Consider the following 24776-nt stretch of genomic DNA (forward strand, 5'->3'; position numbering starts at 1 on the left):
TTCACAGCAAGAAACTACAGAGCAATGCATCACTTCTCTGCAGGCACTTCCTTCCCCTGACAAATGGTTCAGGCACAGTAATAGCTTAACCAGAGCTGCACCGAGGGGCGACCAGCACTGAGGGAGGAGGATCTGTAGGAAATAAATCTGTATTTATTTACAGACACATACACAGGCACACAGCTTATTGTGCAGAGCAGCTTCTTATTGTGGAAAATGAGCTGCATAAAATGCAAAGCTACAGGAGATGTTTTAACACTCAGGGGAAAAAGATAAATTCCACATGTTACACTAATTTATTCTGTCCCCAAGGGGGAATCTCCATAAACTTCTCAGTCAAAAAATCGGCTTCTCTTCCAGCAGTTTTAAGGCTTACTAGTTAGCACTCCTTGTTAACATCACTAACCTGCTAGCCTTACATTTTCCTAATTTTTCTAAGAAAGGAGAACAGAAAAGGAATTGTTTGAGAGCTCATCATAGTGCTCCCGAGTACAAGCTGAAGCACATTTTTTCCTGAGGCAGAGAATAAACTGCACCCTAATGTAAATGGCTGATACAAAGCCAATACACCAATTTATGCCTCAGCTAAATCCTTAACTTAGCACTTATGTAAGACATTAGACTTTTATAGCACTTGGACCAAGGTAGGAATTCATGAGGAGCTCACTAATTTGAGAAAACAACTCGAGTGTGCTTTTCAGTACGACAAACCAGACCACTTATCCAATTAGGGAGAGATGAAGGAAGATAAATTCTATTTTGCCAGCTTTCTGAAATGTTTTTCAGATTTTCTCATAGCTTGATACAAAGCTGCAGAATAACATTTTTAAGCTGCTCTCTAGTTAAAATGCTAAGCCTTTCCCCTCATGAGTAAAAAAAAGTATTGTGCATGCAGAGTTTTAACTACCTCTGCTCAAATTCTGCCAATTTTTAAATGCTTAGGAATCACACTGAATCTGCTCATTCCCCACCAGGGCTGGTAAATTAGCACTAGAGCTCTGCTATTTTTCTTTTACTCAGTAGTCACATTTGTAGGAGACTATTATTTTTTTAAACACATTAATGTAATGATGGGAAATTTAGCATAAGCTAACAGAGATTTGTAGATTCTACACCTGAACCAAAATGCACTTTTAATGAGGACCCCAGGAAATGATGCTGTCCTTGTGTAATTAATGGCTTGGAAACTGAAATATTGGGATAATCAACACAAAGAAGCAACTTGTAAGATGGATTTTTCAGGATATGTATGCTTAGCACATCCTCAAAATAAAGCCATCTCTATTGAGTCTCCCTTATGGAGACTCTCACAAATCATTATATCTTTTAAAAATTTTTGGCTTTTTTGACTGACAGTAAATTGTTTTCGTGCTATTAAATGAAGACATCTCTGAACATTTGGAAACAACATTGCACATTGTGATGAAAATCTATTTGCAATAAAAACTAAATGCACAGAAGTGAAACAAAGATCAGCTTTATATGGCTGCAAAAGTCAACCTCTATGTGATTTTATGTTATCAGCAAAGAAGTAGTAACACTATAATCCATTCTACTACTACAAAAACAAAATCTACCTAAACAGAACTTAGCCATTGGAAAGCCTTTGACAAACTCTAATAGTTTTGTTTTGGAGGATAGTTTCTGTCCTTTTTAAGGGCAATGGGGGAAGACCAGGAGATGCTTAGGCATGTGTTAACATCAGACTTGTAGGACTACTTTATAAAAATTGCAGGAAGCACATACACAGCAATATCAAAAAGACTTGGCTTATTAAATGCATTCTACAGTGATACTAATGAGGATAGACACAGCAGTTAATTCATCCTCAGTTTAAAAATCCTCGGTCATATTTTTGTTAAACATAATTAGAAGCCTTAATGGCAGTTCTCTCAGTTCTCTTCAAGTTCCTGACAAGGCTCTTCCAGCCCATTCAGCATTACAGGTGCTAATTCATGCCCCCGGGTAATTTAGAGTTACTGAACCTTAGGCTGCTTCTTGGGGGAGGCAAAATCCCATCCCAGAAAGAAAACCTCCAGAGTTTCTGTGATGAAGGTAAGAAAAGTAACCTCTACAAATCAGGAAGAAGTAATTTAATTTTCCTCTAGGTCAGGCATCAAATCTTTTCCCTTACATCAGTGACCCCTGGGTACTTGAGACTCACTTGGGAGAATTAACAACATCCCATGCTTTATGGCAAGCCAACAAAGTTGATCTTCAAAACAAGGCATCCTAAAGAACCCACCTATCTGCAAAGGACACCATCTCAAAAGAGCATGGGGAGAAATCCTACACTGATTACACCACCAGCTGTGGGGCACAGCTGGTTACAAATAGCATCACCTCTTCTCCTTTTCCTAGGTCTGCAGGTTGAACAGGAAAGAGGCAGGGATCAGACTCTGGGAGCTAGATCAGACTTCAGGCTTTCTGACTGCTCGTTGCCATCTGGGCTTTTGCTACTCATCCTGAAGAGGTGCACCAGAAAAACTGCAGGAGGGAGAAGATGAGTCCTGTGGGAAGTACATTTCTCTTTCTAAACATTAAGATGAAATGGCTCAGGTTCAGACTCCCAACTTCATGTACAAGAATCTCAGTAATTTAATTTTCAGTTGTTAATAATTTTTATGTTTCCTCAGTGGAAAAATGCTTAAATGTAATTTACATTCAAGCCACCAAAAGGTTATAAACAATTCCCAGGCTGAAGGCTGCCAAACTATGTCAATCCAAGAAGGTATTCTTGCAAGGAGTACTGTTCACAAACCTGCAGTCCAAGGAAAATGTGCCACAGAAATGAAACAATGGAGAAAAAGCAGCTTATTTCCTTCAAGGGCTGTGTAAATAGCTCTGGAATGTGTGCATTTCAGGGTGACCTCCTTCTGGGGTTTGCATTTTCCATAACTTCCCTCTGGTAAGAGGGAGACTCGCTGTGCAGGTCCAGGTCCCCAGCTAGGGTCTGTCAGCCTTGCCTGCTGCAGTCAGCAACACCCAACTGATTTAGTGCAGCTGAGGCACTGGCTCATTGCTCACCAGCTATTCTGAGAAGCAGAGCTCAGGCTCTGCCTGTCCCAGCATTGGTCCAGCTGCCTCCTGATCCAGCAGGAGTCAAAGGGGTTGGGCTGCACTGCAGAGGGAGGGAGAGCAGCAGAAAAGAATTTAGATCTCCCAAACTGTGAACCTGTCAAACTGATGAAAAAGTCCTGCCCTGTGGTATCACGCTTATCTTCCTCAATTTGCTATATATGTGCAATAAAGCACTGGATGTTTAGCTGATTTGAAAGTTAAGATGGGCTATTCCAAGTTTACTCCAATCTTGAATAGCATTATCTTCCTTTAGCATCAAAACATAAACTAGAGGGAGACAATAACTAAGCATGTTAAAACTTTGTAACAACTCTCTGGGTCAGGTTTTTGAATCACTATCAACAAAAAAACCAGAAGTTAAACCCCTTAAAGCACTACACAATTCCTCCCTCCCAAGTCAAACTTTAGTACTATACTAGAAGTAAGAAATCACCTTTTCCTTAGGGTTTGCACCTGGAACAGTCGTACTGTTAATCAGTTTACAGCTATGTTAAATAATTTGCCAGTACCTGTCTGAAATAGACACAAATAAGATAATTTTTTTCTGCAATTGTAAGTTCTTGCACCCATCAGCCAACTAAAATTGTTAAAGATTACATACACAGGGCCATACTTACTACAGATTATTTTTCTGAAGTTCTGCCTGTGTACTATCTATACTGCAATTACATCTGTTGTGTACACCACAAAGACAATCAATAAATAAATGCTCCAGTCAAAACCCCACCTAAATTTACATAGCATACAAAACTTGGCTTAGACTGAAGAATTTAACATAAGAATTTAAAAGCTGGAGTTTGCCATATTTTGTTAAGTTCTGCATAGTGGTTGCTCTTCAGAAATTCCTATATCAAGTCACATAGAAGTAAACTTCCTTTCCAAATGTCTCAGCTTTGTTCAGTCCCTTAACTCTGCAGCTTTACTTCTAAAATACTGGAACCAAATCTTGGGCTTTCAACAGTACTCCAGTACCATACTCATGTCCAGTATAAGATTATGGAGAACTGGTTTTCTTTGCAGCTCCTTAACCTTTTTGTATACTTCCATGCAGGCTCTACACAACCTAGCTAATCAAAGGTATTCCTTCATGCTCCTAACCAATTTCAGTAGGGATTAAACATCTAGACAAGGATCTATGATGCCATCATCAATTCTGAACCTCAGTTTCCAGTCTACAAAATAGATACAACACTCACAAATGTAAGGATATTTGTAATACCTCACTCATGGATGTATCTGAAGGATGAAGAGCTGAAGAAGGCAGCTGGGCTTGCTTTTTGTTTGATTGGGGTTTTTTGTTTAACAAAACAGCACATCTGATGCACACAAATCCCACCTGAAGAATTTGCATAAGGCTGTCTCTGGGAAAGGGACTTTTTTTCTGAAGAAAATTGTGCACAGGTTCTGAATTCCCAGGGCACTTTTCCTTTCCTAGCTTGAGGAGATTTCTCTCTGTGTTTTCCCAATGCTCTGAGCATCTTGGAAACCTGCCCCGAGGCAAGCAATAAATGGGGGTGGGGAGATAGGACTGGAGCTGTAGTGCCTGGCTCTTCTTGCCTTTGTTTGTAAAATGAAGCATTTGAAGGGGAATTTTGATGGACTATACTGACTGCAGGGCCCATTTCTCATAGCTAGAAGACCATGAAAATAGCCTTTATAGAGCCATTCTACAACACACCCCAAGTGCAGGTAAGGAACTCTAACACCTGGTAGTAATTAAGACCAGACCTTGGCAGCTAATGGTGGCTCATTTATAGCAGATCGAACACAGGGCATCTTTTCTGACAAGACTACAGGACGTGTGATGATGGATTATTAATGTAGTTGGCTGGCAGCTGCACTCAAATTCATTGCTGTGGCAGCTGCTCAGTAAAATTTGCTGGAAAATCCAGTGGAGATTAGGTTTTGATGAAAAATTTCAAGGCGCTTTTCTCTAATGTGAGCAAGCACAGAGCTCCTGGGTTTATTGAACATTGCAGATCAGCAAGATAGCGATGCTTTTGCCTAAGTGGATGGAAAATGCTGGGAAATGTGGGCTGCTCCAGCCGGTCTGTGCTGCTCTCCAGCTCCGAGTTCTCCCCAGTCCTGTTGAACAACATCCACAGGGCTGTCATTAGAGGGCCCAGCTGCAAATGCCAGGGCCGTGCTCGGGAGGCAATTACCCACGCCTCTGTGTAACTGCGGCACTCTCATGGAGTGCATTACAGGGAAATACTTATAGCAAAACAGGATGTTGCGATGGGTACGGAGCTTTTCCTGACCAAGGAGAAAGTGCGTCATGTAACTCGATGATGTTGCTTAACATACGAAATCGCCCTGGTTGTGCGATTAGATAGTATGTAGCATGGCTGACTTGAATTTCTGGTCCTACTTTCTCTTTTCCCCCGGTATCAAGCACATGGCTGGAAGCTCCAGGAGACGGTCAGGAACCCGGCTGGTACTGGGAGCGGCGGGAGTGACTCCTTATGCAGTCCCAGCTATAAGAAATGCGAGGGTAAAGAAATGACAGTTCCTCTGGCTTAACATTAGCGAGGAAAAACTTCCCCCAACTAGCATGAACGAACATTTTAAGATTCACCTAACAAGATCTATTTTGACTGCTGGCGTGGTTACATTAAGTCGCCCAATTAACCCACCCACAGCCCGTCCGACAGCACAAGCTTCTGAAGGTAAAGGGAGGTGCTGCTCCCGGCCGACCCACGCCGGAGAAGCTGCACTGGCCCCGGCGCTGCCGCTTCCCGGCCATAGCCCGTCCCGTCCGGTCCCGTCCCGTCCGCTCGGCGCAGCCCCGCGCCCGCAGCTCTCGCGGGAGCCGGGCCCGAGGCGCCGGGCGCTGCCCGCCCGCCGGCGGGGGCTGCGGGGCCGGCCCGCCCGCAGGGGAAGCGGCGGCTGCCAGGGCGGGCGGAGTCGGAAGCACGACAGCACGGGGCGCTGGGGCGGCGCTGGTGGCGGGGGCGGGAGCAGCTCGGCACTCGCCGCTGAGCTGGGGTCGCGGCGCAGGGACGGAGCCGGGCAGCGCCGGCCTCGCAGCAGCAGCAGGAGCAGCAGCGGCAGGAGGAGCAGGAGCCGCCGGAGCCGCCTCCCGCCGCCGAGCGCGGGGAGCCGCCGGAGCCGCTGCCCCGGGCGGCTTGTGAGCGCCGGGCTGCGGCGCCGCCGCTGCCTGCCGCCGCTCCGCGGGTGAATGAACCTGTCCCGGCCGAGCACGACGGCGGCTTCGCCTCGGGGTCCGGCACCAGCCTCCCTCCGCACAAGATGGACGGTTTCGCCGGGAGTTTGGGTGAGTGGCGGCGAGACGGGACGGGACGAGGTGCGGGCAGCCCGAGTGCGGCGGGGCCCGGGGCGCGCACCTGCGGCCGGCGGGGATGCCGGAGCGGCGGGCTGGGACTGCCCGGGGCCGGCCGGGCCGGTGCGTGCGAACACCGCCCGCGGCGGGAGGGGAGGGGATGCCAGCGCGAAATCTGGTCAGCTTCAAACCATCTGTTGCGAGAGCTCCGGCTGCACTTGCCTTCTTTGTTCTTCCCTCGCCGTGGGTCTGCGCTTCCCCAGAACTAGTTGCTTGGCTTTGGGCTGATGGTTCGGCTTAGGTTGTTTGGGGTTTTTAAAAATGTTATTTTGTTTCTCGGCTCTCCCTTTTGCTCCGGGGCGGGAGGGACGCCGTCGGTCCGGGCGCAGCGGGCCCGGTGTCGCGCCGGCAGCCGCGGGCAGCTCTGCCCTGTCCCGGCTCAGAGCGGCTCCGAGGGGAGCGCGGCACCCCTGGAAACTTGGGGGCGCTGGCGGCATCCGCGGGAATGTTAGCGGGGCAGTCGGCGCCTTCCCGGTGTCCGAGCATCGTCCTGCGCCCGAGGAACCCGAGCTCCTGTCTGCCTGGGCGGCAGGTTCCTCCGCCGGAGCCCTGGCGTGATCGAAAATATTTACTGCTTGCTCGTGTAAATGCTGCCAGAAAACTGATAGGCTGCGCTGCCTTCAGTTTTATGAAGGCTGCGGCAAATTCCCACCAGTTTCTTGAAGCAAAAATACTCCTCCAGCCTAGTTTTTGACTTTTTTGGGGGACAGATTGCATGTGCTACCAGGTGTTGCTGATTACACGTGTGAACTGAACATGCATTCAAATGTAAGAGTTGTAAACCGTGTAAGTTTCCATTTCTGCAAATCATAAGGCGATTGGCTTTGCAGGGCTGCCTACCTGCTGCTCTCATCGTATTCACTGCCGCCGCATCTATTGCAGGCGTTTCATAATCAAACTCACTCCATCTTTTGTAGAATAATAAATCTGTGCCTCTTAAAAATAAGATTAATTTATTTTTACGTCACTCCCGTAAAATCTGTAGTAACAGTGAATAGTTCTCAATTTTCTGGAAAATTTGACTCATTTAAATACTTCTGAGTGTGATCCTAACCTTTCAGGTTTTTGAAATGTCAACTCCAGCATTTTGGGCATCTCTCCAACCCAAACTGGTGCACCATAATTAACAGTATGCTTTGGTAGTTTGGCTCTTGGCCAGGTATACTGTCCTTGCTCAAGTAACTGCCATGGCCATTTCAGATCTGGTGATCAGGAAGCGACACATGGAGGAATTGTGCGGGTTCTGTTCCCAGTTTTCCGAGGGAAGATTGTGCCTGTGGGTGACATATGCAAATGTGCCATGGTTAATATTTATGAACCTCTTAACCCAGCAGAAGAACTGATCACCATATCAAAGCGCACCGATACTGCTTTTAACTCGTGCAGTATTAGTCCCGAGAGAGGTCGATATTTAGAAATAACTGGCTTTTGTTGGAAGTAGGAAAAACTCAATTACTGTGAAATAATAAAGCTTTGCTTTCTTGCTCAGGGAGGTTCTCAGTGAGCAGTGGCGTGGGACCGTCGGGTGGCCCAGCACCTTGTGCTGGAGCCGTGATGGGCTCATTGGGGCATCCCATATGTCTTATTAAGGAGGGGCTCCATCTGGACCTTCAATTTGTTTCACTGTTTGTTCAGGAAGGCGCTGTGATTTTATGTGAATTTAATGAGGATTAAGCTCTGCTCAGCCTTTTAAAATGGGTATTATGATATTCACTGCTAGTTGGCCTTTGATTTTGCTTTTGTGGCAAGCACTGATGCACAGAGGTTTTCTGGACTTGGGCTAAGGGGAGGGCATTCCCAGAATCTTTTGCTTTGAAGTATGAAACTTTTCGTGACTTTTTTGTTTCCAGGTTTGAATCATGCTGCTTAGTCCTCTTCTGTATTTATAATCACTTGTTGGCTGTTCTAGCTGCTAATGAGCACATAGAGTTCACAAAGATGTGTGAATTGTTCTGAGACCTTTTTTTTTTTAAACGTCTCTAATTAAAATCTAATGGCTTGGATTTAATTAGCTGTCCGCTAAATGTCTTTTAGGAAGGCCATAAATTAATGTAATTTAGAATGAAATGTAAAAATTAATTAAAATTATTGTTGGCAAAACTGTGCTGTCTATGTATGTGCATGCTCGACCAGTCAAGCAAGCTTATTAGAGAGCAAGTTGTCCTTTTAATGCCTCTTGTCATTATCTGGAAGGCAAAATGTTATTACAGATTGTGCCCTCTAGCAGAGGCAGAAATACCTTCTTGCATGTCTCTTGCAGATGAAAATACTTTACGCAGCTGTTTTCTTTTGGCTTCCACATTGAAATTTTTATGAGAATAAACAGATGAAAGAAACCATTTCATATGTAATTTAGAAAATTGTTTTGGTTATTGGTTTAGTAAGTGCTTATGTAGCATTCTACTTACGAGTATACAATTACTGTATACAGTAAAAAAAAATAAATCTATATGTTATGAGTTAACTTGCACAGTTGAAATAAGTATTGATTATTTTGATAAAGCACTGAGTTATTTCCCGTTTGCTGTGACTTCAGTACCTTTAGAATATCACAGTGCTTATTGAATCCCATGCATTATCTCAAGTAGGACAGTTGTATCTCACATTTGGCATTACCAATGTGATGGTTGTCAGAGGTCTCAATGGATTCTAGCCATCTGCTTTTCAGATGCATCCCTCGAAGTCAAAGAATGTGCTTCTGAATGGGAACGAGAAGTCTGTGAGCTTGGGCTGGGCGCCTGGGCTCTTGCCTGGTGCCCTGGCTGAGACAGGAGCGCAGCATGGGCGTCTGGCTCTGGTGCTGCCAAGTTCCCCTGCCTCTTCAGGGTCCTCATCAAAACAGATCTGCATCGGGGCAGAGAAAGCACTGCTGATTCTGCCAAAGGAGTCAAGCAGAGAGTTCTAGCACAAGGAAAAAAAAAAAGGCAAATAAAAAAGCCCGTGTGGGAAATAGTGCAGCTAAGGCTGTCAATAAGTGTTGTCCTGCTTCATCCCTGGCTCCTGTTTGTTCTGCACTGCTGCCCTGAGTCTCTTCCGCTCTCCTGCTGGTGCCTGAGAGCCCCCGGGTGAGCTGGTTCAGACATGCCCATCAGAGGGCTGCAGAAGACTGACAGTTTTGCCAATAGTAATTTTGATTTTTAGGTATCATCGGGGATTATATTACTTTACTGCCTTGCTGCTTGCCCCTGCTGTTTTGGTGTGTTTCTGCCTGAATTGGCTTGTGAGGGAGTGGGAGAAGCATGGCAGGTGTGGGAGGGGAGCAGTGGGAGCCTTCAGCTGGGGGCAGGTGGGACCAGGTGGCGCTGTCAGCTCCGAGAGTGACTTTGCTGGGTCACTCGTGCCTAAGGTGTGAGATCGGCTCGATTTAGGCGCAGGAAGAGCCAGCCGTGACAGGCTGACTGGGGCTGGGGAGCAGGGAGTGCGCTTTGCTGGATAGTTTTCCATTGCTTTTAGCAGCTGCATTGTTTTCCCTTCTGAGAAAGCTTCTGCTCATGGAACTCTGTAACAATAACTGGTGGTAAACAAAGATATGGAAACATTAATCAGATGTTATGCTTTTCCAAGCAGACTTTTCCAAGTTTGCCACCAGTGTGTGATGACAATGTGGAAGAGAGCATTTCAAAAGGACTCTCTCCGTTATTGACGTCTGCGGCAGAATAGTAACTCATAAAAAAATGGAGAAGTCTCAACTTCTCATTCCAAGCCATGGTTTTTGTGCAGCTGTGCAGGATGCCCTGAAGGTTAGAAGGAGTCTTTCTGAAGGATTCTCTATGGTTGAAAATATTTTCACAGAGAAATTAAAATCACTCTTATCTTGAAGTCTCAGGCAAGCGGAATAATTTAGGAATTTTTTTAAAGATTCTTTGAGCCTGTGCATTTTGTTTTCAGAGAACTAGAAAGTAAAAGAGAGCTGAAGTTACTAAGTGGAGACCAATGCTTTGCTCTGCTGTTGTTACTGGAGGAAGAACTGGAGATGCAATTAAAAAGATTCTTTTTTTATCATTTTGCACAGTATCTACATTTTGTTCTGTCACTGTGTGTGTATTGCTACTAACTGCAGTTATATGCTAACCACTTACTGGGGGGTGACATGGAGGTAAGTTCATATAATTTTGCCCCGTTTCTTTTCCTGGGTATCGTGCAGAAGCTGTCTGTGTCAGGCAGGTTCTGAGGCAGTGTTCTGAGTGTGTGCTGCTCCCCAGCCCTGCAGGAACCAGCAGTGTCTGTTGAACCTGTGGCTTTGCTAAAACCCAGTAAGGCTTCTCCAAAGCCCCCAGTCTGTGGGGGCAGAGCTGCTGCAGGGCTCAGGAAGAGAGGATCTTGTGGTCGCTGGTGCCGTGAGCCTGGAAAGCGTGTGTGCATGATGATTCATCCCTGGCTGGGCTCACTACTGAGAAAAATGAGTGTGTGGGGTATTTGTCATTTATTTGGGCTAGAATATTGAGTTTTATCGTTGCCCGTCTAGACTGCAGAAGTGGCCGCGGTGCTGCAATGCAATTGCTCATAGCAACAGCGCGCTCAGCCTAATTCACAGGGCTCTGCTCGTGGGATTGCTGTGTGCTATTGTCACTGTGCTGCTCTTCATAAAAATAAAAACTTTGGCAGGACATCATTCTCCCCTGCCTGAGAAGGATGGCCTTGGCTGGTGCCAGGGGAGATTAAACTCCAGCAGCAAGGAGGGAACAAGCTGTTTGCTTTAGAATCTTGGTGGTGGTGGCTCACCTTTTGCTAGAGTTCTTTAGTCCATGTGCAGTGAGGAGGAACCCTTTGCTCTCTAGCCAGCTGAAGAGCGAAGGATTGTGTGTTTAAAAAACAATTCTATTTTGCACAGGGTAATTGGCAATATTTGCTCTCGTTGTGAGTAGTATCTCAAACACAGGAGCCTGTTAGAACTCCTTCTCTTAGAATTTCTTTCTCCTTTAGAAAGGCTTTTAATGCTTGGGATACTTAGAATAATTTCTGGCCTTACAATGTGTTTTTCATATTCTGTAACCGAATACTTTTGATATGGCAGTAGAGTTATCTGACAGGATTGTCTCTTGCTGAAAGAACCTACTCTGAAAGGATTTTTTCCTTCTATGCTTTATATCATGAAGTACGTAAGAGGGGAAAATTGGGCAAGAACAGTGTTCTTAAAAGTTCTTTGAAGCAGCATTTTGTTTTGTAAACATTATTATTATGATGATGGATTGTGTTGTTAGTAAGTACAGGGTGATCTGCATGTCACTCCTTGCTCTTCAGAGCTGCTTCCCTTCTTGGTGTGGTTTGTATCAATTAGTGAGGTTTATTTTTCCTGTCTCTCTTTAGGTCCTTGCTAAACCTAATCCTTAATGAATGTGATTCTAAGGCCAAGAATGTTGTTCCTGTTTTACCCACACATAATGTAATGGGAAGGCTGGTAGAGGATAATTAATTTTATAGCACGTGGCATGTATGATGACAGTGCAAATCTCTCTGCTCTTGCTGGTGTTGAGCATTTCTAGTAGGGACATTCTTCTGTTTAGGAGGTGAAAATCACCTGATAAAGAACGTCTCATAAGCGTCACTAACTTCCTTTTCAAGAAATCTTTTTGCACTTAGGAGCTCAGGTGGAACCACTGCTCACCTCACCTCCTATTTTTCGGATATCTTGTTCGCCGTTTAGGCTGTGAATGATTGAGCCTGAGCATAGGAAGAGCATGGCTTTGAAGAATGCCTGGGTTGAGATGTGAAGGAAGGCTAGTTCGGGGAGGTTTAGTAAACAAGTGAGCACCAGGAGTTTAAAGAGAAATTACTTGCCTCTTTTTCTTCATCTGCTTGTTTAAATTGATGCAGAATTCTAGTTTCCTGGACTTTTGTTTAATTGAATGCTGAAGGATGGATAACTGGACACCACATGGTGATGTGCAATTTTTTTCTGAAAGCCTGAGTGCTCTGTAGGAAGTTCACATATGGGCATTCAGCTTGCAAAAGCTTGTGTCCATGGAGCAGTTTGGAGCCTGAACAGATCATTCAGTCAGTGCAAGTGGATGGGTGGTGCTGATGGAAGGGTGGGATGCGGAGAGCTACACCATCACCATTAAGAACCCGAGTTTATTGCTTAATCTTGGAACATACAGAACGTTTTTTCTCATTTTGCCTTTTTCTTTTCTTCCTCCTTCCTGCTTCCTTTCTTATTTTTGTGTGGCTTTTTTTGCTCCGTGGTGCAAGTATTCATGTTACAAACCATCAGCGAGTGCTACAATATTCTTAAGCTTTCTGCCCTGAGTCTCCTTACTGGGTTGAATGAGCTAGGGGCTTTTGATCAGTTTTTTTGATTGTTTTGCCTCTCTGTGGTTTGCCTCTTTTGCTTATCCTCGATAGTTTCAGCCTAACTTATTTACTAAATATAGCTGTGTCTTGTTGTTTAACTGCTGGTTTCTTGATCCCTTTCCTGACTCTTTAATGGCTGCACTGCTCTGCTTTGCACGACAGTGCTGTCCATAGGGAAGGACAGCCACCTTTCACCAAGTGTTTGGAGAATCCACCTTCTTTCTTTGGTTGGTAGTGTTCACTGCCTTCCTGCCCCATCTAGTGATGTGGAATGCATGCTCCTGTAGCTTCTTAAGCAAGATATTTTTGAGTATCTTCCAAGGTAGGCTTACTCTTTGTATTTAATACCTCTTCTTTCTGGAGCTGCTTGTACTTGTCACTCTAAAGCATAATAGAAATGCAGTGTGAAGGACAAGAGCAGGAACAACAGCTGTGCACTGTAAAGGGATGTGACATATTTTGTACAATTACATGGAATTTTCTATGAATTAAATGGAAGAAATATATACTCACTGTTGTCTGTCACCAGGTTCTCTCATTTTGCTGAAGCTCCACCCATAGCTGTAAATGCAGAGTTCCAGCCTGGAGTTGGTTCCCATTTCTCTGGCCAGTTTTGAGCTTAAAAAGTATGGCAGGGGGAGGCTGAAACCAGACTGGCTTATGTTTGATTGTATTTTGGATTTGTCTAAACAGTCTTAAGGCATCAAGCTAAATTGGCAGGCTTTCATAATCCTCTGGGAAAACTGGGAGTTTGAAACCCAGTGGATAAATGAAAAAAAAATGGTTCTAAGCCCCAGATTTGGCTCCCTAAAGACATGCTGTAAATTAGTTAGATCTAGAAATGTGGTTTAGTGTAAAGTAAATGAAAAAGTGTTTTCATGAGAACCTTATAATTTTAAAGACAAAAGAGTTGGGTTTCTTTATTCTGAGTTGAGACACAAAAGCGAGAAAATGGCTGTTGACAAGAAATTTATATTTGCTGTCCAAACAAAGAGGTAATGATTTCACCACTTTTTTTTTGGTTTTTAATGAAATCATGATGTAAAGGTACTAGAAATTGTTTTAAAATTCTTAAATTAGTCATTGGCTGAGGTAAGCAAGCCTGCACATTCATAACTAATTAAACAATGCCAAATATTGTCATTCATAACTAATTAAACTATGCCAATAAGATGAATGGTAGGACCATTAGTTTCCTTATAGTTTACTATATGTTACTTTTCTTTTGAGAACAGAAGAAAAATGTTGCTTTTTCATCAAGGTTCTGATGAGCTTTGTGCACATCTCTGTAGAAAAGAACAACAGTAGGATGGGCTTGAGTTTGTTTCCATCCCTCTTTTTCTTGGTCACAAGCACACCATGCCATTTCCTGCTCTGTGTGCATGATACGGGTCTTTCCTTCATTAGAACTCAAGATTGCATTGCAGCTGGTACAGTTTGGGAGTTGTTTGGATGCAATTTGAGTGAATGGAATTTCAGAAAATTTCTAAATTCTAAAAATTTCTAAGGCACGTTTCTAAAAATGTGCTTTTCAGTATTTCCAAAGAGAGGTGTGGGAAGGAGGGACCTCCAGAGGTCAGAACCATAAATTAAACTCTTTCAGCTGCAATACTCATGTCTGTGTAGTATCACTTAGCTTCTTTAAACAAGAGCTCTAACAAGGAGGTAATTACAACTTTGTTTAACTATGAAATTCTGCATTGAACTGCTATCCCCTCCTCTCCCAGAGTGTGTTGTGCAAATGCCATCAGAGAGACCTGGCAGGCAATCCGTGGTTGGTGTGGCTGTGGTGCTTGCTTTCTGAATTCTAAACATGTCCATTAAAACCATGAGGCAAGAGGGACAATAACAGGCAGTACAAACTCTGGTTTTGGGTTTTTTTATAATTTGATTTTTTTTTATATATTTTTCACAGGTTAAGCATGAAGCAGCGCTGAATCCATCTGCATGTCTATTTTCTAAGCATTTAATGATGGCATTTTTCCATGAAAATTATATGACATATTGAAGAAAGATGACATGTTGGCAGCGCTGTTCTCCAAATCTGGATTTTTTTCTGTATTTTCTATAATCTGTGACTGTAGTATTTTCTGAGAGATGCTTGGAGGGATAAAGTGTTGGTTATAAACAAAGAGTTTGGTGATTTGAGATATTTTCAAAGGAGTTATAAAAATAGAAATTAGAATCTCTTCCTCTTAAGCATAGAGAAAAGTGGGTCTTAGGTATGGTTGTAGAAAACAGTTCAGATTCTTGTAAAACACTTTTTTTTTCCCCCCTGAACACTTTATTTGGCTTATTAGTGGCTCATTAGAAAGAGTATTCCAGCATGGTACCATTCCTGTGCTGTTTGCTAGAATAACTAATCAGAACTATTGGTACAAACTCTAAATAGGAAGAAACAAATGCTGGCCCCCAAGTGCTGTAGAGCTTTTGGTGGTGCATTTCCAAAGTCTATCCAGCATATTAAGCAGTAATGGTGTTACAAACTGATACACATTTTTAGGATTCAATTGGACAATTGTTGCAGTGTGGAGACAATTTCTGTGTGAGGTTAACATCACGCCTCAGGCTTTTGCCTGCCAGCTGGTTTAGGTTCAAAGAAAACAGATAGAAGCTGGCAATCTGCAAATTTGTAAGCTCTGAAGTTTAGAACCAACCCAGCCAAGAACTGAAAAACAATCCCACTTTATTCATTATGTGGACAAATACAGACTTGAAATTATTGTTTAATCACAGAATGATTTGGCTTGGAAGGGGCCCTAAAGATCATCTAATTCCAGGTGTCCCTGTGGGCAGGGACACCTTCCATTCAACCAGGTTGCTCCAAGCCTCATCTAAAGACAAATTTGATGCTGAAATAGACTTCCATTTTTCATTTTCAGATGCCAAACCTTTGGATGTTAATAGTTATTAGTTATTTAAACTCTGGAGGGATTCAAGTTGTGGGCATCAGGTTGGTGGATGTTACCAATCTTTGATCTCAGTGTCCTGCAGAATGGTTTATTATGGGTTAAATATCACGGTGTGCATTAGGAAATATTTGTTTGGAGGAATCTTATATTGCTTTTTCATTGGGGTATTTTGTCAGTGTGCTGGTGTGGTGTTGTGTGGGACCCTAATCTGGCATCCTATTTACTGAACTGGAGATAGGAGACCATTTTTTCTTTATATCAAGTCATATGAGTTTTGAACAGCTATTTGATCATTGATTTCATGTGTGTGTGTGCCAGGCTTGTGGCTCTGCTACAGGAATGTTTGAATGTGTGTATAGTATACTGCTTGTATGAGTTTGGGAGGGCATTTTATTTAGTTAGTAGTCAAATGTTGAAGCCATCCTCCACCTCAGAAACAAAGAGTGTAAGCTGTTTACTACTGGATTAAGGTATTTGAAGCATTGTTAGAATGGAGATTTTATCTCTGCCTATCAGTTTGGTTATTGCCTAGCTAAATAATTCAGATTTTTGTGTAGAGATTCTTGCTAACGTGCTTTTAATTATCTGCATTTACTTAATTATTATTTGCAGTAGAAATTCCAATTTCCTGCTCCTATAGCTATAGCAGCTTTACCTGCAGAAGGGCTCTAACTTGGCTGCTGGTTTTTGTGAATGAAAGGCAACATTATTGTTTGTTTTCTCTAGATCACAAAGGGGTGTTTTTTTCCAAAGCTATAGATGAAATGACAGGGAATTGCAGGAAAGGGAAAGAGAATTGACAAGAAAGCTTGTGTAAAGTGTTTGCAGCCTAAATTGTATTTGTCAATTCATGCAGATTTATGTTTGATAAGATCACTTACGCCTGCCTTTCAGCCTTTAATTGAAATTAATTTAAACAGATAAAATTTTAATAGTCCTTATTTTAGTTTCCAGAACTAATTGGGGAATTTCCAGACTCTGGTGTCTGCATATGTATATACATAGTAACACACCCACTGACATCCCCTACCCTCTCCCCCAGTTTCATATAAAGGATTCAAAGTCTGGCCACCCTTCTAGTGAAGGAACTTTTCCCAATATCAAATCCAAACCTGTCCTGATGCAATTTTGTGTGTTGTATCACTTGTTTCCTTGGAGCCTTACCCCCACCTTATATATAACTTGTCTCATATATTATGTAGCCCTGTCTGGACTTACTTTTTGTATGTGTGATTAATGCACCTTTTGGTTTCCTGTCAGTATTACTGGATGTTGATTATCTTAAGCATTGCAGTATGTACTTTGGTTTTGAAAAGCTTTAGGCTAACTTTGAAGTAGCTTTTTTTTTTTTTTTTTTTTTTGCTCTTTGCCATGTTGCTTGTTATGGAGTCTTTTACATGCAGCATATGGGTTAAAACTCAAAATACCTTCAAAGTTAAACTCATTAGCTGAGGAATTTATTAGAAAAAAGTGATTTGCCTCAGATGAATGCAGCTAAGAAGCTGCATTTTGCAAACAGCTCTTCTGTACTATCATACAATCTTTGGGTATGTATTTTTAGAAGAAAAATGGGTAGGCTTGATGTCATCTAAGACTTCCCTGTTGGCTCTGAACTCCAGTTTTCTTCATCAGCTTAACTACTCTGGGATGATACCATCCCTTGTGTTGCAGTACTGGCTTAACAGCCTTGGGTACTGGTTCCTGCCTTTGATCTGCATCTTTCTTTGTTGAGAAATAGTGGTGCAGAAACAGCCATTTCATAGTGATTTCCATCTGCCTCATCCACTTTGATGTGTGTGCTAACACCCCCCCTTCTCTGTCATGACCAGTTCCTGTTGGGTCCTACATTCTCCTCCGAGCTCCTTGGTGACCTTGAGCCAGCCACGGGCACTGTCACACTGGGGAGCAGAGCCAGATATCCCCACTGGGATTTGGGGCAAGACCCTTGAGATGGAAACCATCTCTGCTGCTCTCTGCTGGTTCCCCTGTAGGTGTGGACCTGAGTGATGTGTAGGGAAGCTGAGTGGTGTGACAGCACAGACTTCCATGGGGTTCTACAAAATAGGGGTAATGCTAATAATTACATATCACATATAGATTTGACGTTGTGTGAACAAACAAATTTGTAGCAGGGAGGGAAAGGAAAATGTCTGTCCCTGGAAGGGAGGAGTCTAATGGGAGACTGCAGGAGCCACCCTGGTGACCTCCCTTCATGGGGGGTTTCATGGGGATGCTGACAAGCTGCAGCTGCTGGAGGGATGCTCTGCAGAGCACCTTGTGTTAGACTGCTGTGACATGTGCTCCTCCCTGTGAGCACCTGGATTGTCCAACACTCTAACTTTGTAGAACCGCCCATCCCCTCTCCAGTACCTCTGTGGATGCCTTGTTGTGATTATTTGGGGTTTTTTTAATCTTTTATTCCATGTGGAATATTATTTTGTTTTTTACTGAATGCCATTTAACTTCAAGTTTTTGCTGGAAAGCTCTTGAGGTTGTGTATGACATGCTTGCCATATTTACCATACGTGCCATGGGCTACTCTTATGTGTGTCATGTCACCATTTTTCTAACCTGTGCTCCCCTCAGAATGCTGACTTCTAGTGGTTTCAGTGTTATAGAAGCAATTTTCTGTCTCTTGAAAACAGGTGTTAGAGTAGGTTTTAGTCACTTAGCTCTTGTGCTATGTGAACCATTTGTATTCTCGAAATGGAAAACTCAATCCCCTTGATGCTCTGATAACTTGATGTCTTTCTGGGCCACTTCCAGGGATCCTGGAGCAGGAGAGTGCTGCTGCTAGTTGCACTGTACTGGCTGTTCAGTCCAACAAGATTCTGCTCCTTGGTTCTCTTCTAACAAGAGCCATCCATCTTATTTAGTAAGATAATGGCTGCCATATGGTTTTCTTCATTACCCTCTTCTCTTCTTCTAATTTTTCATGTGTGCCTATGTACTAAAAGCTTTGGGGGACCATCTTCCATGCTAGTAAAACACTGAAAGTAGGCATGTTTCTGCAAGTTTAGAAACTTGTCAGAGCTACACTTTTTCAACATATAGCAGCTAATCATAAAGGCATTTATATTAGTTTTTTATACTCTGAGGTACATTCCACTTATTTGTTAATCATTATTGGTTTGATTGTTTTGTTTGACGTAACCCATTTTTCCAAGGACTTTTATTGCAGCAATTACACATGTGCAAGGTGAAACTTAGAAGGAAGTGGCGCATCAGATCACTGGAGATTCTCTGCTGCTTTTACAGCTAATTTTTATGTTTTGTGATATTAAAGTTAATGATTTCTTGCTGTGCACACTGTTTCACGTGCATAGTGTATCTTGTAGCTGCTTTATTACTGAGAGTGTTTTTTTGAACCCACATGTGTCAATGTAATTCATAGGAAACTTCTCTTTTGTAAGATAAGTTTTGTAATTGATCACACAGAGTCGTATTTAGGTGCTCTCTAGTGCTGCCTCTTTTATTGCTCTAGCAAGTGACTTGTAGCAGTCATAGTGGGTAGTTACAATTACCAAGAAGTACTGCAGATCTTCTGTTATATATTGTGATCTTTTTTTTGCCATATGTGGTTCTGCTGTCATTTTGCATTTCACTTTTCTACTCCATTTTGAGTAAGCTGCGTATCCAGCAGTTCATCCGCTTTCTACCTACGATAAAATCCCCTCAGTTTTAGTTTTGAGGCATAATTTGTGGTCCTTTAGTAGGTTCCTGTTTTTGTACAAAAACATTTCTGAAGGTGTCAGCAAGAGCAAACCAGATGGAGTCAAGCTCTGGTGGTGTTCTCAGTGCATTCCCTGCTTGGAGGGTGGACAGTGCACTGCTGCCTGTGGGAGTGTGCTTTGCTCTGTGTATGTGAGATCATCACCATGGTACCTTGCTGTGCTGGGGGAAGAGCTGGACCCATCCCATGGCTCAAACCACGTGGTGATGGAGTTGCGCTGGGGGACTGCAGGGGGCTGGTGAGAGACAGCTGTGGCAGTAGAGAACAGCAGAGTCCTGTCTGGGGAAGCAAGACAGAAGAGTCTTGCTCTTTTTGGTTTTTTTTAGCCTGCTTTTATAACCCCCCTTCAGGTGAATACTGAGTACTGGCTGTATTTGAGGGCAGTAGGGTGAGGAAAACAAAAGGCGAGCACTTGAAGGCCAAATGATTCCTTGTGTAAAATACTTAGGATTGATTAGCTGTGTGCCCATCAACATGATAATGAGTGTGTTTCTGCAGAAAATCAGCTAATTCCTGATCTGAGTTTCCAGGCTAGATGGTTTATCTCATGGTAATGGCTTTCTCACATCCAGGGTGACAGCAGGAACTCTGTTCTTGTAGTCATGTTGGAGAAACCCTCGAGTGTTGCTGAGGAGCTTTGGGATGCTGAGCATTGTAGGCTCAGCTTTGCTGTCCCCAAGGAGCCCAGGGGCAGGGGCTGCACAGTGCCACTGCCTGTGACTTTGGTGGTCACTGTTGGTGGCTGTGTGGGAGGTTACTGGCAGGGTCCATTTGTCACTGAGTCTCTGGAGGATGTGGGGAAGTGAGTGGGCAGATAGTGGCCTGAGAACTTGGTCTGGAAACTGTAAAGATAAGACTGTGTAAAGAAATTAAAGAAGGTGCCTGGGGGTGTGTGCTGCCCAGTATGGCCAGCCTGTGGTCTGGTTCCCCTTTGCACAGACCCAGCTGTCCCCATTGTGGAGCTCCTGGTGCCAGCATGGTGGGTGGAGGTGGTTCACTGCACACCCCAGAGGTGAAAATATCTCCTTGAAGTGTGAAGGCTGCAGGACAGAGGCTGTGAGGGAGGAAGAGCAGCTTGGTGTGCTGGTAGAGCACTGGGGAACACAGTTGGATGCTGTTGAACGTCCCAGTACTCTCCAAATCCCAGCCACTTTCTTCTCCCTCTGCTGCTTTCCCTCCACTTCTTCCTGTCCTTCTCCTGCCATTCTCAAAAAGGGTTTGTGAAAAGACAGAAGGGATTTTCTTTTTCAAAGCCTTCTGGGAAAGCCTGATCTTACACACCTACCTATGTCATTGTGTCTTCTCAAAAATCAGATATAAATGAACATTGTATTGTTTTTTTAACCAAACCAACCCCAAACTTGATCTAATTATCCCATTTAATTATCATTATTTGTCTTGCTGTCCTTATAAAGGCAGCTATGCATATCTTCCAGATGAGAAAATGTGTTTTAATTTCATTTTACTGTTGCTGTATGCTAAATGAAAAAATAAGCCCACCTAATTCCCTTAGAATATATATTTTATGGAAAACATAAATTCCCTTAGAATGTAGATTTATGGAAATATCTGAAATTAAGGAGTCAATAATTTAAACCTAATACTTCATTTATAAGACTTGATTTTGAGCTTCAAATTCTAAAGCTAGTGTGTTGTAGAGCAGGTAATCATAGGAAAGGCAAATAAGTATCAGATTACAAAACTTTTCTGCATTAAAAATATGACCATATGTGCCTCTGAATAATTCCAGATGGAAGGCTGCTGGTTTATAATTTGCTTTATATTACATTTCTTCAGAATTCTTTGCTTCTTTTTTTTTTTTTTCTTTCATTATTGTTGTAAATCCAGAGATATATTACAAGCAAAAAAAAAGTAAAGAGTGCAAAATAATAGTTTTTGCCAGCAGACTTTTAGTTTGGACATTATGAAAAATTTCTTCACAGGAGGGGTAGTAAGCATTGGAATAGGCTGCCCAGGGGAGTAGTGGAGTCACCTTCCCTGGAAGTGTTCAAAAAACAGTATGGCACTGGAGGACATGGTTTAGTGATGAACATGGGTTGGTGGTCAGACTTGATGAGCTTAAAGGTCATTTCCAACCCTGAGGATTCTATTTCACTTGCTAGGTGTGTAAATCCCATTCCCAACGTTTTGGTTGCATGCTTGAGCTAAGAGAGGTGTCAGGTTTGGAATGGTCATCCAGGCTCTTTCATACATTATTATGTAGTCCTAGGATCCCATTTTAGAGTACAATTCTTTTTTAATATGTGTTTTAAGAAGCATATTCAGATGCTTATTGAGAGAGTTCCCAAAGTCAATGTGAAACCTTTCAAATAAAAAGGGAAAAACCTGAGAACATTACAAACTTCTGATAATGTGCAAAAAATATTATAAGAAAAGTGGTTTTGGTCCGCAACCTTGTCTCTGTTTGCTGACAGTAGTGCAGCATGGAATTCCTTTTGAAAGAAACATACTCTTGAAGTTTGTCAGTTTATTCTGTTTCATGAGACCTCTTTTAACAGCCTTGTGTTACAAAAAGAACCTTAGAAATAGGCACAGGCTTGGTTCATTTGGTCAAAGGCAGTGGTTGAATATTTTGTGTCCGTAATTGCAGCTACACTTTGATGGCAAGGTGAGAAAAACGTACTTTTAGGTTTTAGTTAATGAAGCTGTAATTGTTGCTGTGTGGGAGGTCACCTGGGGCTCCCTTTGGGGGTGGGCTGTAGTAATCCTCTTACCCTCCTGCCCTGGGCAACTTGAGCATTCTTGATCCCCACGTGGAATGCCTGAATTGCAATTCTGGTCCTCATTAGTCCTTGCTTGCTTACTCTTTATCATAGAGCACTATCAAGTTCATTCAGGATGATCATTTCAAGTCTTACTATTTGTGTCTATCTATAGCATTTTCCTTGCATCTTTTTATTTACGAATTTCTCACGCAGTATTTTAACAGTATTTCATAAGTCTCTATTGTAGGAAATAATAAGGATACCCATGTCAATAGATTCTTTATGCTTAATTTCACTCAAAACATCACGTGGGGTCCATGTGCAACGTATTAATAACACAGATGACGAGCATGGCATAAAGAGTGCCTGTTGCAAGTTGCTTTTTCATCTATATCCTCCTTGGTTTTGCTTATTTCCCCACAATCAAATTTCAAGGCTTTAAGAAAGGCTATGTACTGTATTTACTTGATGGCAGAGGAAAGTATGGGGTTTAGTTTTGGCCGTGGCAGTCACAAAGAATATCTGGAATATCTGAATAATCAGAACAATCAGAATATCTGCAAAACTTATTTCCATGTCTGGAAACTTTATCCTTCTTTTATTACTTCTTGGGGCTAAATATTGATTAAATTACTGATTATTCAGGAGTCATGTGAAATACAAAATGCTTCAGAACCTTGTGGTTTTAAGCCTTTAGAAGCTTGCCCCAATGCCTTTGGCTGGGCCATATAATTAAAGAGGTGTTCTTCATGTGCTTTGCTGAGCTTTTAACTGCTTATGTCTTACTACAAAATGGGGATTTTCTTTTTGTCATGCAGGCAAAATGAGTTCTGTGGTATGTGCTTTTTACAATAAGTGCAAATGTGTGTATTTTTTAGAAAAATCAGATCAGTTTCAATGATGTTACAAGTATGTGCAGCTTAAGAGAAATCATCTTGATTTCTCAAAAAGCATCGTTTTGTTGCAAAGTGCAATTTGAGTAAAATAGTTTCTGGAGTACAGAACCTCCTGTGCAGTGCTATTTCTGAAATGCTGCTAGGAAAGAGGCCAGGATTAGAAGGGGAGCAGAATTTAGCAGTATGGAGGACTGGGATTGCTAATGGTAAGCTTGTTCTCATGCTTCTGACTGTACCATTTTTATGAGAGGGTCTTTTAGAGAGGGATATTGTGATATTTCTCATAGGCTCAAGAACTTCTGTGGTCATCTTTATCTGTGGTTTAGACTTTTTTGGTTCAAATTCTATACTTGTAAAGGATTTTATCACTTTTCTATGAAACCTTTAGCATTTTAAATGAAAACTGTCCTTTGCAGCTAGAAATTCCCATTAACTGGCTTGTTTCTCACACAGAATAAGTTTAAATGTATTCACAAGCCCTTGTGTATAAAGAGGAGGTTGTTTCCTTGCCATTGCTTTGAGAAAACAGGGGAGTGAAGGAGCTTTTGCAATATCAGCCTTGTTTGCTCAGTTGCTGTTACAACAACCCCCTCAGAATTGCTGCTTTGTAAATGAGGCCCTACCTACTGTTAATTATTTTTAATTCTAAAATTATTTCAGTTTGGTGAGCATTTAACCTGGAAGACTTGCCTTGACATGTAAGGCCAATTAGCTTGCATGGTGTGGTGTTCTTTGCACGCTTTTTTTGTAATTTTTAGAGCTGATGTAGCAGCAATAAGGCACCATCTGGGGTTTCTTAAAATTTGTGGTGATTCCTCTGCATTAGGGTTTCAGGAAGACACTGTCACCACACCTTCCAGCAGCTCCCTCTTCTTTGGGGACTCCTTTTCCTGGTATTTCCTATGGTGCCTGTGAGATTCAGCCTTTTGGAATTTGACTTGTTTTACCAGGTGACCAGTGGAAAACCATTGCAAGGTGGCAAAATCTGCCCACCTGTGCCTTTGTAAGTGATGGAAGGCTGGGGTAGGGGGGGTGTGTGGGTGTGTGTGATATCTTGGAGTTAGTTATGACAGAAACTGTATTTTGGAGTAGAAATGTGTAGCTCACTCAGTTACATCAGCACCAATATTCTGTGTGGAGCACGAGGAAGATGGTGTGGGGTGGGTGCATAATCAGCTTAAAACATGGCTGAATTGGTTATTCAGTCTTCCAGCAGGAATTGCCTTTGAGTAGAAATCAGGAATGAAGAGCATAGGCCCACCTGGAAGTGATTTGCTGCAAGTATGAAGATGCCAGATTTGAAAAAAGGAGAGGGATGCTGTAAATGGGAGGTGTGCCTGCCTCCCCCAGCCTGTCCTTTCACACAAGCTAATGGCGTTTCCTCAGGTGAAATGTGGGCTGGCACGAGACAGGAGACAGCATTTTATCTTGAAATAAACACTGACATATTTAATTAAAAGCAGATGTGTGGGGGAGAGGATGCCTTAGGAGCACAGGTGATTGCAATAACCAAAATGTGTTGAAAGAGAAGGTGATGCATTGCATAAAAATCTAGAGGATTGTTGAGTGTTAAACATCAGTGATACAGTTGGTTTCTTCATAGAGGAAGAAGTTCCTCAGTATTACTCAAAAAAACACATTATGGCTTTTGGCATGGATATCTTTATAAATGGATACTTTTTGGTCTGAAAGTCACCTTGTGGTCACTTTGCTCTTTCAGTATGGGTACGTTAGAAATTTTTAGTGTGAGTGAAGAAGAAAATGGTAGGTGAATGTTCTTGGTTCTGCAAAACA

General features: G+C 42.6%; 1 protein-coding gene across 2 annotated transcripts in view; it reads left to right on the plus strand.

The window, feature by feature from the left end:
* Positions 1-6230: 6230 nt before the first annotated feature.
* The window catches only part of EML4 (EMAP like 4), a 146965-nt gene continuing 128419 nt past the window's right edge, over positions 6231-24776 (plus strand). For both annotated transcript variants that reach the window (XM_066546491.1, XM_066546490.1), the window contains exon 1: positions 6231-6358. In XM_066546491.1, coding sequence (XP_066402588.1) covers positions 6334-6358 — 25 coding nt within the window. In that variant the 5' untranslated portion in view covers positions 6231-6333. The remainder of the gene's footprint in view (positions 6359-24776) is intronic.

The sequence above is a fragment of the Molothrus aeneus genome, chromosome 3 (assembly GCF_037042795.1).
Source record: "Molothrus aeneus isolate 106 chromosome 3, BPBGC_Maene_1.0, whole genome shotgun sequence".
NCBI lineage: Eukaryota > Metazoa > Chordata > Aves > Passeriformes > Icteridae > Molothrus > Molothrus aeneus.